The sequence below is a fragment of the Phragmites australis genome, chromosome 5 (assembly GCF_958298935.1).
Source record: "Phragmites australis chromosome 5, lpPhrAust1.1, whole genome shotgun sequence".
NCBI lineage: Eukaryota > Viridiplantae > Streptophyta > Magnoliopsida > Poales > Poaceae > Phragmites > Phragmites australis.
Genome location: NC_084925.1, coordinates 1,101,558 through 1,115,698, shown reverse-complemented (window position 1 = coordinate 1,115,698; position 14,141 = coordinate 1,101,558). Strand labels below are relative to the sequence as shown.

At 42.4% G+C, this 14,141-nt stretch overlaps 2 protein-coding genes across 3 annotated transcripts; both read left to right on the top strand.

The window, feature by feature from the left end:
• The first annotated feature begins 1,118 nt into the window (after window positions 1-1,118).
• LOC133918246 (glutamate--tRNA ligase, chloroplastic/mitochondrial-like) lies at window positions 1,119-6,125 on the top strand. Its single transcript, XM_062362011.1, has 12 exons — window positions 1,119-1,504; window positions 1,956-2,077; window positions 2,374-2,556; window positions 2,690-2,808; window positions 2,896-2,944; window positions 3,060-3,161; window positions 3,366-3,468; window positions 3,564-3,627; window positions 4,238-4,352; window positions 4,965-5,065; window positions 5,247-5,403; window positions 5,662-6,125. Exons 1-12 carry the CDS (start codon window positions 1,159-1,161, stop codon window positions 5,893-5,895), a joined length of 1,695 nt encoding a protein of 564 aa, XP_062217995.1. The 5' UTR covers window positions 1,119-1,158; the 3' UTR covers window positions 5,896-6,125.
• Window positions 6,126-6,733: 608 nt separating this feature from the next.
• On the top strand, window positions 6,734-11,879 carry LOC133918247 (bifunctional protein FolD 4, chloroplastic-like). 2 transcript variants are annotated; one of them, XM_062362012.1, is made up of 5 exons: window positions 6,734-7,056; window positions 7,394-7,719; window positions 10,103-10,339; window positions 10,421-10,588; window positions 11,474-11,879. In XM_062362012.1, the coding sequence occupies exons 1-5, from the start codon at window positions 6,858-6,860 to the stop codon at window positions 11,642-11,644; spliced, it is 1,101 nt and encodes a 366-aa protein (XP_062217996.1). In that variant the 5' UTR covers window positions 6,734-6,857; the 3' UTR covers window positions 11,645-11,879. The 2 variants fall into 2 exon arrangements, with proteins under 2 accessions (XP_062217996.1, XP_062217997.1); XM_062362013.1 differs by lacking the exon at window positions 6,734-7,056 and adding an exon at window positions 7,059-7,174.
• Window positions 11,880-14,141: the final 2,262 nt, after the last annotated feature.

Sequence of the window (14,141 nt, the reverse complement as noted above, 5' to 3'; positions counted from 1 at the left end):
CCTTCAGTGCATTTACTGCATTCTGCATCCGATCATTCCATTCCACCTGCATCGCATTTACGCCCATTTATTTCACTCGCAAAACAGATTCAGAATCATCCCTTCGGCCGAATCTTAAAGGGGTCCCTCCGGATCCCTGCTTGAGGAGTTCACCCTCTGACAGATGCCCACCTGTTCTATTTGACACCTTGCCACCAACTCTATCCCTCTCCATGCTCCTCCTGCCCACCTCGCCATCGCAGTCCACGTTGGCAAGGCTCACCGATGATCGCCTTAGCCGCAAGCCCTTCCTTCACCTTCACTCCCCTTTTGGGTTAACTCTTTTTCCCCTATAGCAGCCATGGATTCATCACCCTTGTCTCCACCGCCATCTAGTTCGTCTTTAGCGGTGCCACCGCCCCTCTCTAACCATTGCAAATGAAACTCCCTTGCCGACCATCCCCTCCCATCGACAATCCTCCACCACCAGTGAATGACGCTCCCATCACCTTACCGTCCCACCCGCCATCTACCACCATCAAGTCGACGGATCTCTCCAGCCATCCCTCTTGCTGGGAGCATGAAGCCTGAACCATAACCATAAACCCCCAGGCTAGCTAGAACATAGCTCGACGGAGATGAAGAAGAGGTGGCCAATGCATCAATCTCATAACCAATCGGAAGGTCAGAAAGTCGCATGATTTTGGCCCCAATTTTCATTCAGCCGTTCCGTTTATTTATAACAAACACGGTAACAGCAGCACCGATGATCATCAGGAAATTAAACGAAATGCATACAACGTAACGAAGCGCACGAACCTGCAGAGCATGGCGGGGCCACTGCATCGCTCGCGCTTGTTCACGTCGACGTCGACGGCGACGGCGCCACTGCAAGGGTCGTCCTGGACTGTCGGCGGCCACCGGCGCAGCCATCAGCAGCTGCCCGACGAGCAGGGCAAGCATGAAAATGGCGGCTGTTCTATTCTAGTATTAAAGGGTAACATGACCCCACAGGTCAGCCAGACATACATCAGCTGGTCGTGCGTGGGCTGCCGTTTGGGTCCCCAACAACCCAAATCCAAATCCAAACCCAAACCCAAACCCAAACCTATCCAATCCCCCCGTCGTCGTCTTCTTCTTCTTCCTATCGTAATCCCGTGGAAAATTGGAATTTTGGAGATGGCGGCGACCACGCTGCTGATGGGGTCGCCGTGGCTGCGCATGCGGCTCCTCCCGGACGTGCCCGTCCACTCCTTCCGCCATCTCCGGTGCCGGGCCCTGTCCGTCCGCGCCTCAGCCGCCGCCGACGCCGGCGGCCCCGTCCGCGTACGCTTCGCGCCGTCGCCCACCGGCAACCTCCACGTCGGCGGCGCGCGCACCGCGCTCTTCAACTACCTCTTCGCGCGCTCCAAGGGTGGCCGCTTCGTGCTCCGGATCGAGGACACCGACCTCGAGCGGTCCACCAGGAAGTCTGAGGAGGCCGTCCTCGCCGACCTCTCCTGGCTCGGACTCGACTGGGACGAAGGTGAATTACTAGCTCTCTCACCCTCTTTTGCACCGCGGCGTCACGATTCCGAATTGCTTGTCAAGACCCTAGCTTTATGCGGTGAGAGGCCTCGTAGTCCTGCAGTTGCTATATCTAGTTGATTAGTTCCTATATCTAGTCTATGGATTGTGCCATTGTGCCACGATTATTGCTGTTATCTCAGAGATCGGCTGCTACTCACATTTAGTGTGGTGGCCCTAGGTGTCAACAGAAATTCTTTAGGCGCAGGGTTAACTTGTTTGGTAAATTTGTTGCACTTGAAGGTTTAAGAAACATTGTTTCCGTCCTTCCTCTTGAATGTTGTGTTCCCCTGACGTTGTGAATCATAAGATGCAAACATGGCGATGCCTATTCAGTTCCATCAGATCATCTTAGAGCGTGCTATCTGCCGTTGTAGAGGAAATGACTGCTCCTGTGCATATTTGGCTAGGTCCGGATGTTGGTGGGGAGTTTGGGCCTTATCGTCAGTCAGAGCGGAATTCACTGTACAAGCAGTATGCTGAGAAGCTTTTGGATTCCGGTGCGGTTTACCGCTGCTTTTGCTCCAACGAGGTATCATTCCCCCTTCACATGATTTGCATGATACATGTGTTATGAAGTGCAGTAGATTTCACATGCACATGTGTTGTTTGTTCTCTTTATGAACAATGTTATAGTAAAGTTCTCCTAAAGACTTTTTTTTTTGAAATATTTGAGCTATTGTGTTTTAGAGAAAATTCAAAGTGACCAATCCTATCACAATTCACGACCCTAAGGAATAACTAAATTAAAAAGTCATTTCACATGACCTGCAGTAGTTTCTACTGGTCATATGTTGTCTGGTGTCATAATTGTTATTGTTACTTCAGGAACTAGAGCAAATGAAGGAAGTAGCAAAGCAGAGGCAACTTCCTCCCGTGTACATGGGGAAGTGGGCAAGTGCTTCGGATGCAGAAGTACAACAGGAGTTAGAGAAAGGGACGCCTTATACTTACCGCTTCCGTGTGCCCAAGGAAGGGTCACTGAAAATTAATGACCTTATTCGTGGCGAGGTAATGACGAAAGCTCTAGAACATAAGCTTCAGCACTGCCTACTGTTTTACTACCTTTAATATTACATTTGTTGATAATTGCATATTGTGAAAAGTGATATACATGCACTGATCATCGGATAGTTTCATAAAGGTCAGTTGGAATTTAGACACACTTGGTGATTTCGTGATTATGCGAAGCAATGGACAGCCTGTGTATAACTTCTGTGTGACAGTTGACGATGCTACCATGCAAATATCTCATGTTATCAGGTGTTTAAAAAAAGCGATTCCGTTTTGATCTTTCCTTTGAATGGTCTAGCACCTTTGGAGTTACTTGTTTACCTTCTTTTCTTACAGAGCTGAAGAGCATTTACCAAACACATTGCGGCAAGCTCTAATTTATAAAGTAATCTCCTCTACTTGCTTTTATCTTGTATATCATAATCTATAGTCTTGACTCTTGACACTTCAAAAATGATCTCAACATAATATGTCTGCTGTAATGTTATGATCTTCTACAGGCTCTTGGATTTCCAATGCCTTTATTTGCTCATGTATCACTTATTCTGGCTCCTGACAGAAGTAAACTGTCTAAACGCCATGGAGCTACTTCTGTTGGGCAGGTACTAACTGATTATTTGCAAGATAATTGTTCATCTGCATCAGATTGTTTGATTGGATGGGCATGCTCTTTGTGTGCTTCTCTCGTCATTTGTATTTATTGCTGCTGGTTGCAGCTAAATACTTCCAATCTTGCATCTTTGCCAACATATCTCCCTTTTAAAAGGTATAATAATGAAACATGAGGTTTCTGTTTCTTTGGACAGTATAAAGAGATGGGCTATCTACCTCAGGCAATGGTAAATTATTTAGCACTACTGGGCTGGGGTGATGGTACTGAGAATGAATTCTTCACTATTGATGACCTAGGTTCGTTCATTCTGTCATTTTCACTTGGATTTTTTTGAAACCATAATGATAACTTGTTTACGTATTCTCGCTTTGATGCTATTTCTCATTTGCAGTTGAAAAATTCACTATAAACCGTGTCAATAAAAGTGGAGCAGTCTTTGATGCAACAAAATTAAAGTAAGATCCTATTTGTCAAGTTCGTCTCTGGTAAAGATATTGCGACAGAACTATCAAGATCCTAGAATTACTCGAAATATTTAGTGCAACTGATTTAACGTATGAGTTTGCTGTCAGTTACTCTTTGGTAACTTCAAGTATACTCATATATTTCGATTATACAAGAACTACAATTATCACTAACTTGCTTGGAGGCTATTTTATGGACTCTTAAATAATCTGCCTTAGAGACTTAGAGTACCTCTAGAAGCCTGGATGTCAAATGAATTGAACTGGGCGGTTTTGAAAGTTACCTTGAGGATATCCAACGGATTAAGCTAGGAAGCATCTAAATTCTAGAGCCACTTTCAAGCTATCGAACCGCTTGATCCATAAGATGGCTAAACACTGTGCCCTTAAATGAGATATGTCCAATGCACATTTTTCATGTCTGCTCTCTTTTATCTGTTGAAGCGCAACACATCAAACTATATAGTGGGATCGACCCATAGCTTCCACTAATTATTATCCTTTTGATACTATCTTGGTCTGTTCAGTATTCCCTTTAAAAGGAGAAATCTCTTTGTGCTTCACTGGTATATTTTGATACTAAACTTCTGTACTTGCATAGATGGATGAATGGACAGCATCTAAGATCATTTCCACCAGATGAACTCATCAAGGCTTTTGAAGATCGGTGGAAGAACACAGGCATTCTCCAGGAATCTGAAAGTGGTTTTGCTAAGGTAAAACTGGAAGCCTTATTTTTTTTCTTGTGCACCAGGAGTGTCTGTATTCTGGACATACGCATTAAAGGGATATATGCCAAAGCATTCAGAACACTTTTTGGTTCCAATAGTCATTCTTTGTGACTATTAGTCTATTACAAGAATAAAGCCATCAAGAAGAGAGCGTGCCTGCCTATTTTGAAAGCATAATCAACAAATCTTTTTTGCTTTCATTTCTTATAATATTTAGAGTAATTAGGATTAGGGAAAATTGCAAATACCCCCCTACAAGTCACTTAAAGTTGCAAAAGCCCCATTACAAGTAAAATAGTTGCGTTTACCCCCCTACAAGTCTAATCCCATAGCAACCCCCTCCCCCTTCAGGGTTCTAACTTGATTCCATGTTGACATATTTGTTGTGATGTGACCTCAAGTGCACCACGTAGGTTGTGGATTTTGCAACAGACTTAAACTTGTAGGGTGGTAAATGCAACTATATTACTTCTAGGGGGTATTTGCAACTCAAGTGACTTGTAGGGGGGTATTTGCAATTTACCCTTAGGATTATATGCTATCTGAAAGGCTGCTACCTAGGAAACCACTAATTTTGGTATACACGATTGTGTTCAGGAAGCTGCCGAGCTTTTGAAGGATGGTATTGATCTGATAACAGATGCTGATGCAGCTCTTTCAAATTTGTTGTCGTATCCCCTTCATGCTACTTTAAGCAGGTCTGCAAAACAATGTACTTGATTAAATTTATTGGTTTGTGATTCATTTATTTCCCTGGCTCCCGAGACTTTCTTGTGCATGGTTGCCAATGTTGCCATCTGGGTAAATTCCTATGATTCAGTTCCTTGTTGTGGTTGGCCAGCTTTATTGAATAATTACTCATGTGCTTGTATTCTCCAGTGACGAAGCTAAACCTGTGGTGCAAGACAAGATCTCTGAGGTTGCTTTGGGGCTTATTTCTGCGTATGATAGCGGTGAACTCACTCAAGCACTAGCTGAGGGCCTTGATGGTTGGAAGAAGTGGGTGAAAAGTTTTGGCAAGTCTCTCAAAAGAAAGGTCCGTTGTGATCCTATAACACTTTTTCTGTTGTGATTTTGCCTTTGTTGCCACTGGATCCGTGGCTTCATATGTAAGCGATCTATCTCATCCGAATATTGATGGTTTGGAATCATGATTTGATGAACATTGATTGTTTGGAATCATGATTTGATGCAAACCTTGACAGTCCTAGGAAGCTTTTGTATATATACCAGTGAACTTATTAACAGCAGACATGTAACATGCCTTTTTCTGATTGGATCCATTTGTGACCAGGGCAAGCCACTCTTTATGCCGCTGCGAGTACTGTTGACCGGGAAGCTTCACGGGCCTGACATGGGTGGCAGCATAGCCCTTATACACAAAGCAGGCATCTGTGGAGCGGTGACCCCTCGGTCCAATTTCGTAAATCTAGACGAGAGGTTCAGAATCCTCAAGGAGGTCGACTGGGAGTCACTGGTGAAGGAGCAAGAGTCCCCTGCTGAATCTGCCGTCCCTGCAGCTCCATAGATTGCAATTGTAGGTTCATACCAGTCAGGGATGGTAGTCTTTTTCGCGTAATGTTAAGCCTGAGGGTTTTGGTCCATTTTGCTGCCTGCAGGTCCATCCTATAGCAGCAGTTCAGTGGTTAATAAGCGAATTTTTGATCGTCGGTCGATACTGTAATGGACAATATCGAATGATTAGATGATAAGGATGTTGTCTGGAATCTGTGCGCACACAGTTTCTTGTTTGCTGAATCCAAACGTTCCTAAACAGTACGCGTGATTCATATGAAATAAAGCTGTTTCGTGTGAAAAATTTCCACAAAATCCGTACAAAGTTACCGCGTTCCAAACTCATTAGATGGTTAAAAAATTAAACTCATTAGAGAACTTCTTAATAATAGCATTTTTCTGTCCAGAGAGCTCAACGAGGAATGGATGATCTTGTTGAATTTCAATTATGCCTATCTAAGTAGTTTTGTATTAGTAATAATTTATATTATATAAAACATGAGTTATTCTCGTGTCATCTTTTTTATCATCCACTATTATTCTTTAAGTTTTTTTACTTCGTTACCGACTATGAATATAAGATCTATTTTATTAATAAAATAAATAGAAGGAAGATTAATGAATAATCTCTTATTTTTAATTTTATCTAAAATCAAATTATAGTATCTTTTATGATGTATTCGTTTAGCGGCGTTTCTTGAACATATCCATCATTTTTATATATTAAATTTATACATATATTATCATATTTAATATTTATATTTTTGTTACGATAAATGAATACTTATCACGTCTATTAACCCTTAAACCTTTGATAACCCTTGGCTCTGCTGCCCCTTGGAGATGGTGACACGATACGAGACGCGCGATTTAGTGTGCCCTCTCTTTCCGCTGGCAACCTTTCAGCACCCGCCTCTCCTTTCGTCCCCCGCCGCCGCCGCCGCCGCCGCAGCTTCTGGGCCCTGAACCCTAGCGATGGCGTCCTCCAAACTCTCCGACTGCTCCTCCGCCCGCCTCCTCCCCCTCCGCCGCGCGCTCCTCCCGCCCCGCCTCCGTCCCTCGCCCGCTCTAGCTTCCCGCAGGCGCCTCTTCGTGGCCGCCCCACCCCAGCTGCTCCCGCGCCCGCGTTGCATGGATTCGGTCCCCGCCGCCGCCGCCTCTTCCGCCGACCCAGGTGCGCGAGCGAGCTCATGCTCGCTTCTCACGACGTTTTCATGCTCTTGCAATTAACACGCTAGTGTGGTGTGTATTCGTTCGTGTTGAATTGTGCGCCGGGCTCTTCATGTGGAGAGGTGAAACCTTCAGATAAGTTTTAGTTGATTTGAAGAATTTCAGGTGATTCAGAATGTATTCCCTGCAACAAATTCATGGCTATTTGTCAGTTTAAGTGTAGCAACAAATGGAACATCTCAGCAGGGTTCTTTACATGTGTAGTTTTTTACATCTTAGTATCTTACTATATTTCATACTACTCTGCTTTAATAATTAATTTATTTGTTCTGCATGTGTAGCAACCATTTCGTCTGATGTATCTGCCAAGATAATCGACGGGAAGCTGGTGTCGAAGCAAATAAGAGAAGAGATCGCCATTAAAATCGCCAGGATGAAGGATGCGATTGGGATAGTGCCCGGCCTGGCGGTCATCCTAGTCGGGTCGAGGAAGGATTCACAAACTTATGTGCGGAACAAGAAGAAGGCGTGTGAAGTGGTCGGTATAAAGTCGTATGAGGTCAATTTGCCGGAGGACAGTTCCGAGGAGGAGGTTATCAAGCACATAGCGAGCTTTAACAGTGATCCATTTGTGCATGGCATCTTGGTTCAGTTGCCCTTACCTCGTGTGAGTTTGCAATTGTCACTACTTTATTGGCTAGTATAACAATATAACCCACATAATAGGACTCTAGAATGCATTTTGGCTCCTAGCAACTGCCAACTAGAATATTTAAGTCCTACTTCATTTTGCTCGTTAGTGATTATCTACCTAGACAGTATATGGCATGCCATGGTAACATGTTTATGCATACTATTGTTGAGAAATGGATAGGCTACGTTATCTTAAAACAAAAATTTTCTACCGCATTCATCCAGAAAACCATACTAGTAGGAGATCATAGATCGTTACCACTCGACGCGCAGTGCAGCGAAGAAGAGTTGGAGTAGACCGATCCAACGTCGTGCGTGTTAAACTCCTTGAACTACTTATCGATCAGAACCGTGACCAGCCCCGCGCAGATGGTCACGCTCCTCGACCAGTTTCTTGATCAGCTCCCGATCAGGTCTGTTGCGACCTCGACCAGTTCTGAGTGGTCATCTTGTGATATCTGATCAGATCCGAGTGATCGTGTTGTGCACGCCGACTAGATCCGAGTGGTCGTATTATGCTTCGCGACCAGTCCCGAACACATCGTGATCAACTCATCGAGGAGATCAGCACCGCAATAGCAGCAACACCTCTACGGTATCCACACGTACTGGGCAAAAACGTCGAGCGCCGATGTGCTAGCATCTCGTGCGGGGCTAGGGTTTTAAGAGATCGTGTGGAAGACTGCGGGTAGGATTTCGGAATAGCTCAACCTCTGCACGTCCCATCCCACGCCTCTCCTTATATAAAGCTCGCTAATAGGCTCTCACGTTGAAAGTCTTTTATAACTCTAACACCTCATGGATCACAATCCAATCAAACCCATGAATACAATTTGCATGTTTTGTTCCAACCCATTAAGTGTGTGACCCGTTAGGTTCATATATATGGCTACGACTCGGAAACTTTTTCCAAACCGAAATCAATAGCGGTCTCTAGCAGGACATGTTGACTCCTGAGTATACACAAAAGATTATATCGGTTGAATCTTGATATACACATGCACCGATTCTTTCGCCTCATAATACCAGTAAAGCTCAAGGTGAGATACGTGCCACCTTTATGATAGCTCGACCATTCACTCAATCAAGTAGTGGATTCATCATGATTAAATCTTTAATCATATTGGCATGACCATGCACTTTCTCAATTCACTTACCTTGAGGAGTCCAGAGATATCTTTCCTGTTATCAAGGAGGAGTAAATTCTATCTTGATCGCTCACACCTCACGACATGTTTCATGACAAACCCGAAAACTACCTAGTTACGGATAGCGTTTGACAGCCCCAAAATATATCACTACACATTTTAGGAATCAATGACGATCTCAGATTTAAGGATCCTGCAGGTACACCATTTGAGATAACAACTGATAGCACATCATAATAACAATCCTAACAGTACCTCAAGATGAATCTATCCAACATTATATTCTCCATCATAAATGTTTACATTATTTATTTGGTATCTCTATACCTATGATCTATGAAACGTGATCATCAATCAATATATGTTTTAGTCTTATGTATCATCATAATGATATGCGATCAAGGATCGACTAAGAATAACATCATGATATAAACAAAGAATTTCATAAACAAGTCACGTACTTATCAATTAAAGTAAACGATGGTCATTCTTGGAATAACACATTATTCAGAAGTACATGAATATAAACGTGCAATACAATCATCTCTATGATTGTCTCTAGGGCATATCACTTTCAACTACATCTGGTTAAGGCTTCTTGAATGGTAGAATTTTTCAATAGTGCACCAAATGCTTCCATTTCTTGTCTTACTAGATAACATCCATGATGTCCTATGTTGAAGTATAAATGAATTGCTCAATTTTCCCCATCAGCTCAAATTTTTGGTGAATTGGTTAGTGCATGCAGCTCAATATGTTGTCAGGGTTCGACTCCTAGCGGGCATAATTAAATAAAAAATTGTAGTCAACTCCTATTTCCACGTCAGAGACCTGAGAGAGCCTCCGCGCGAGGGGGAGTGTTGACGTATAAGTGAATTGCTCACCTTTCCCTATTAGCTTAGGCTTTTGGATAAATTGGTTGGTACATACAACTCAATATTCTGAAAGTGTTAAAAGTAGCCCTTTGTTTAATTTGTAAAAGAACTTATGAAAGTACATTGTCTGATGAGTCATATGTATTATGTGGTCTAGTGAGTTGGTTGTCACCATTCTTAGCAAAATCATACTCTGCGCAGATGCTAGGACTTTGTTATTTGCATGTGTGCTATCAGATGCTAGATAAATTGCATTTTGAACGCTGTTAGTATCAATACGTGCATGGGTTTCATCCACCGAATAATCACATTTCTGTTGTGAAACTATTTGCAGCATATGAACGATGAAAACATTTTGAATGCTGTCAGTATTGAAAAGGACGTTGATGGCTTTCATCCACTGAATATTGGACGACTTGCAATGCAAGGTCGAGATCCGTTTTTTGTTCCTTGCACCCCAAAAGGATGCATGGAGTTGCTACACAGATATGGAGTTGAAATAAAAGGGAAGAGAGCTGTTGTAATTGGACGAAGCAATATTGTTGGAATGCCTGCCGCGTTATTGTTGCAAGTATGAACTAGTTCTTTATTTCAAATGGTTTGGGAAAATTTATTGTAGTGTTTGATTAATCCTTCTTTATATGATTATCAGAAAGCAAATGCAACTGTCAGCATTGTACATTCACAAACTAAGAACCCTGAGGAAATAACAAGACAGGCAGATATAGTCATCGCAGCTGTTGGAGTTGCCAACTTGGTCAGAGGGAATTGGATAAAACCTGGTGCAGCTATTATTGATGTTGGCATCAATCCAGTTGATGTAAGACACCTTTTGTCTTCTTCCTAACACCCTTTTTAATAATTACCTGTACTATATTGCTACTTTTATGTTATTTCTATCTTTTTTGGTTTGTGTGGCTCTTGTTGGATTTCATCTCTTGCCTACCCCAACTTGCTTGGGACTAAAGACTTTGTTGTTGTTCCTAACACCTTTATATTTTTTTCTCATGTTCTTTAAAAGTTGAAGAGATCTATTTGCCTTAACTGGATGAATATTTGTATACGGAACATTTTCATGCTCGGAAAAACTGTATGAACCACCTTCAACTTCAAATTCCCAATACTGATGGTCCCCTTGAATTTCACTATATTGATGTAACCTACATGACTGCTGCTGTACTTATCGATTTTGTTTTAAAAAAAATCCTAGCAAGTTATTTGTTGCACCTGGCACCCTTGTTTGTAATTACGTTTGGTTCAGATATGAAGAATTTGTACATTCATAGAACATTTTTCATAGTTCTATGTTTTTTTTGGGGGGGGGGGGGGGGGGGGCAACGGTGGTATTCCACCCTCTTCCTGCCATTGATCAAACCTGGATCAGGACCTACATACTCGTGTAGTCCCCCATTGAGAATCCATTAATGAATGTTGAAATTTGCTTCTTAAATTTATGAGCCCCATGTTAGAGTATTCCAGGTGACATTGCTTCACATTGTATTGTATGCTTGTGCAGCATGTGGTGGCCAATCAATTAATACTCTTAATACTGATTTGTCCTATCCATGAGTTCGGTTCTGGATGTTGTTGCATCCTAAATGTCATCTGGGTCGTTCAGTGGCTATTGTCTCGTATCGTACCCCTTTTGCATATATGTATTACTTTTCTTGCTTGATATGCTTACTAGTGATTTGGCATGTTGCAGGATCCGGAAAGCCCTCGGGGTTATAGGCTCGTTGGAGATGTTTGTTACGAGGAGGCCTCCAAGGTTGCCGGAGCGATCACACCAGTTCCTGGTGGTGTTGGGCCGATGACCATTGCGATGCTTTTGTCGAACACACTCCAGTCGGCTAAAAGGATCCACAAATTCAAATAACTGCACGATCCAACAAAAATGAAGTTAGATGGGTGCCTAACCTTTGATGTAGACTACAAGCAATGTTTTGCTCAACTGTTTTATACTTTTATGTTGGACCCGAAGAGTGCAACAGGAGTCTTCAAATAAATTTTGACACAGATGAGATACGAATCCCCGGCTTGATTCAGTATTGTATTTGATAATGTTACATGGAATCATGTTTTGGTCCTCGGTAGAATTCCATGTGAAGTTGATATGTCAGTAATCTTGTTACTTAGGTGAGTTGTACTGCATGCGTCAGTTCGAATCACCAATATTTGTCGCCAGCTCCAGCTCTTGATTTGGTACCTGTGACTGTGACTGGGGTACCCTTGTCGATGTGGCAGGACAAGAGAGGGATGCAAACAAGCGCTCCAATCTAATATTTCCAGTTGGATCCTGGATTTTATTAGCTGTCTCCACCATTTTTTAATGTATGGTACACTGCACTCATATGATCGTGCATTGGTTCTTCCCAACTGCTCCCTACTCACAGCTGGATGGATTTTGCTGCTCATCAGATTGTTTGACATGTGAATTGGTGGTAGCACAATTTTGGATCAAATAGCATGTACTACTTGTGTGAAAGCCAAATGCATGCATGCATGCTGGTTTTCTCATTTATTAAAGTTTAAAATATCAGGAAATATGGATGCTCTTGGTCTTGGAGCAAACAGAGCTTGTTTAGAGTTAGTTATTCATGGTTCATGCATTCTATAAGATGACATCCAGCTCTGAATCTTGTTTGTGTTTTGTGGCAACAAATAAATCTTACTTTTCCTGTTCTTTTTTTTTTGACATTTTCTATTGTATTACCTGCTAGTAGTGGAATTTTCTTAGCCTATTTTAAACTAATATTTTTATTTTAATAACAGCACGTGGAAATCTAAAATTATAAGGAGTAGCCTATTTAGTCACGTCAAAGAGTCTGATGTGACTTCTGCCTTGGTCACGTCAACCTTGTTGGCGTGATCAAGAAGCCACACGTCACCGACGTGGTAGGCCTGAGTTGCACTATGGGGGTTGGCGCGACCGCTTGTCACGCCAATTCTTTTAGCGTGATTTAGCTGCATACAGGGGGCCGTCCTGGCCCTTCTCTTCTGCAGTTCATCTTTCTCCTCCAGCCGCACGCAAGCACATGTGGTGGCTCCGACGCCCCCTGCTCTTTCCCCCTCCAATCAGACTGGTTTCGGGGGATTTCACGGGAAAGTGTCATAGAAAGGTAATTTGCCCATTCAAGTATTTTTGGTTTTTTGGCTTGCATTGTTAGTTGAAAGGTAGTTAGGGTTTAGAATTGTGTTGATGATGATCTATAAAATTTGTATGTTTTGGGTTAGATCAGAGGTCATATATCGCGCTATGGATGTATAGTTACGCATGTGTATCATGTGGAATTTGTTGCATGCAATTATTTGAGCGTAGGAAATTAAATCATATATGGTAGTGTTGATTGTAAGAGTATTTGGTACATGTTAAATTCGTAATGGATTCGTATTCGTGCAGTTGTACGGTATGACTTCCAATTTGTGGCGTAAGCAAAAGTGGGCACATATAGAAAAGGAGTATCCTAAGTTAGTTGCAAAGATGCTCCTGTTCCTCCCGCTCTCCCCGTCTTGACCTGTGACTGTGGTAAGTCTGCTATGGTTCTTCAATCGCTATATGAAGATATTGTTGACCGCGCTTATTATATGTGCAAAGATTATTATGTGAGTGTATATTTATTATGGATTAGGGTAGACGCATATGGCATGACTTTTGCTGATATGATGTTTTAATAATTTACAGGAGTGAGAGATATGCTACTTCTTCCAATGGACTGATGGGCCTAACATGTATGATCATAGGATTTTAAAGGTGAAATGGTTTACTCAATATCCGAAGCCATATGACAAGTTTGTTCGTTGGGTTCCTCCTCCACCAAATTCACCAAAACTGACGGATAAAGATAAGTTGGAAGTGAGCAGAAGACGTGTAGCGGATCCTCCATTATGCAACTTTGGGACGCGAAACGTGCTTTGTGAACCTTCTAGGGGTTCTCCTTACTTCTGTTGTGAAGGGATTACAAAGGTAAAAACTGAGCATGGCAAGTTGATTGAGGTAAATTTGGGTGTCGTGTAACTTGTATCATGAATTTGAATATAGCGTAATGGTGCTACTTGTAACTTTCAGTATTTACTGTACGATCCCGAAGGTGAATGGATAAAGAAGGTCCAGGATCAAGTGAAGGGGAATAGGGTGATAGAACCATGTCGTCCAAAGAAGTGCACTTGTGGTGTCAAAGCTCGATACAGGATAATACCCTCCGAACTCGGTGTGGGGTACTACTGCGGACATGTGGTTGATAATGACAAGGTTAGTTTTATACATATTATCTTGTTTCGACATGCTATATTGGTTGTACCATGTTAATGGGAGTTGATATGAATTTGTTTTCGGGAATAGAGTACGCGGAGATATTCATGGGAGGCATACCTTG

Coding starts and splice junctions, on each gene's coding strand:
- LOC133918246 (XM_062362011.1), top strand. CDS start 1,159: ATGGCGGCGACCACGCTGCTGATGGGGTCGCCGTGGCTGCGCATGCGG. Junction 3,162..3,365: donor GAGCTACTTCTGTTGGGCAG/GTACTAACTGAT, acceptor TTCTTTGGACAG/TATAAAGAGATGGGCTATCT. Junction 5,404..5,661: donor GCAAGTCTCTCAAAAGAAAG/GTCCGTTGTGAT, acceptor ATTTGTGACCAG/GGCAAGCCACTCTTTATGCC.
- LOC133918247 (XM_062362012.1), top strand. CDS start 6,858: ATGGCGTCCTCCAAACTCTCCGACTGCTCCTCCGCCCGCCTCCTCCCC. Junction 7,057..7,393: donor CGCCTCTTCCGCCGACCCAG/GTGCGCGAGCGA, acceptor CTGCATGTGTAG/CAACCATTTCGTCTGATGTA. Junction 7,720..10,102: donor TTCAGTTGCCCTTACCTCGT/GTGAGTTTGCAA, acceptor AACTATTTGCAG/CATATGAACGATGAAAACAT.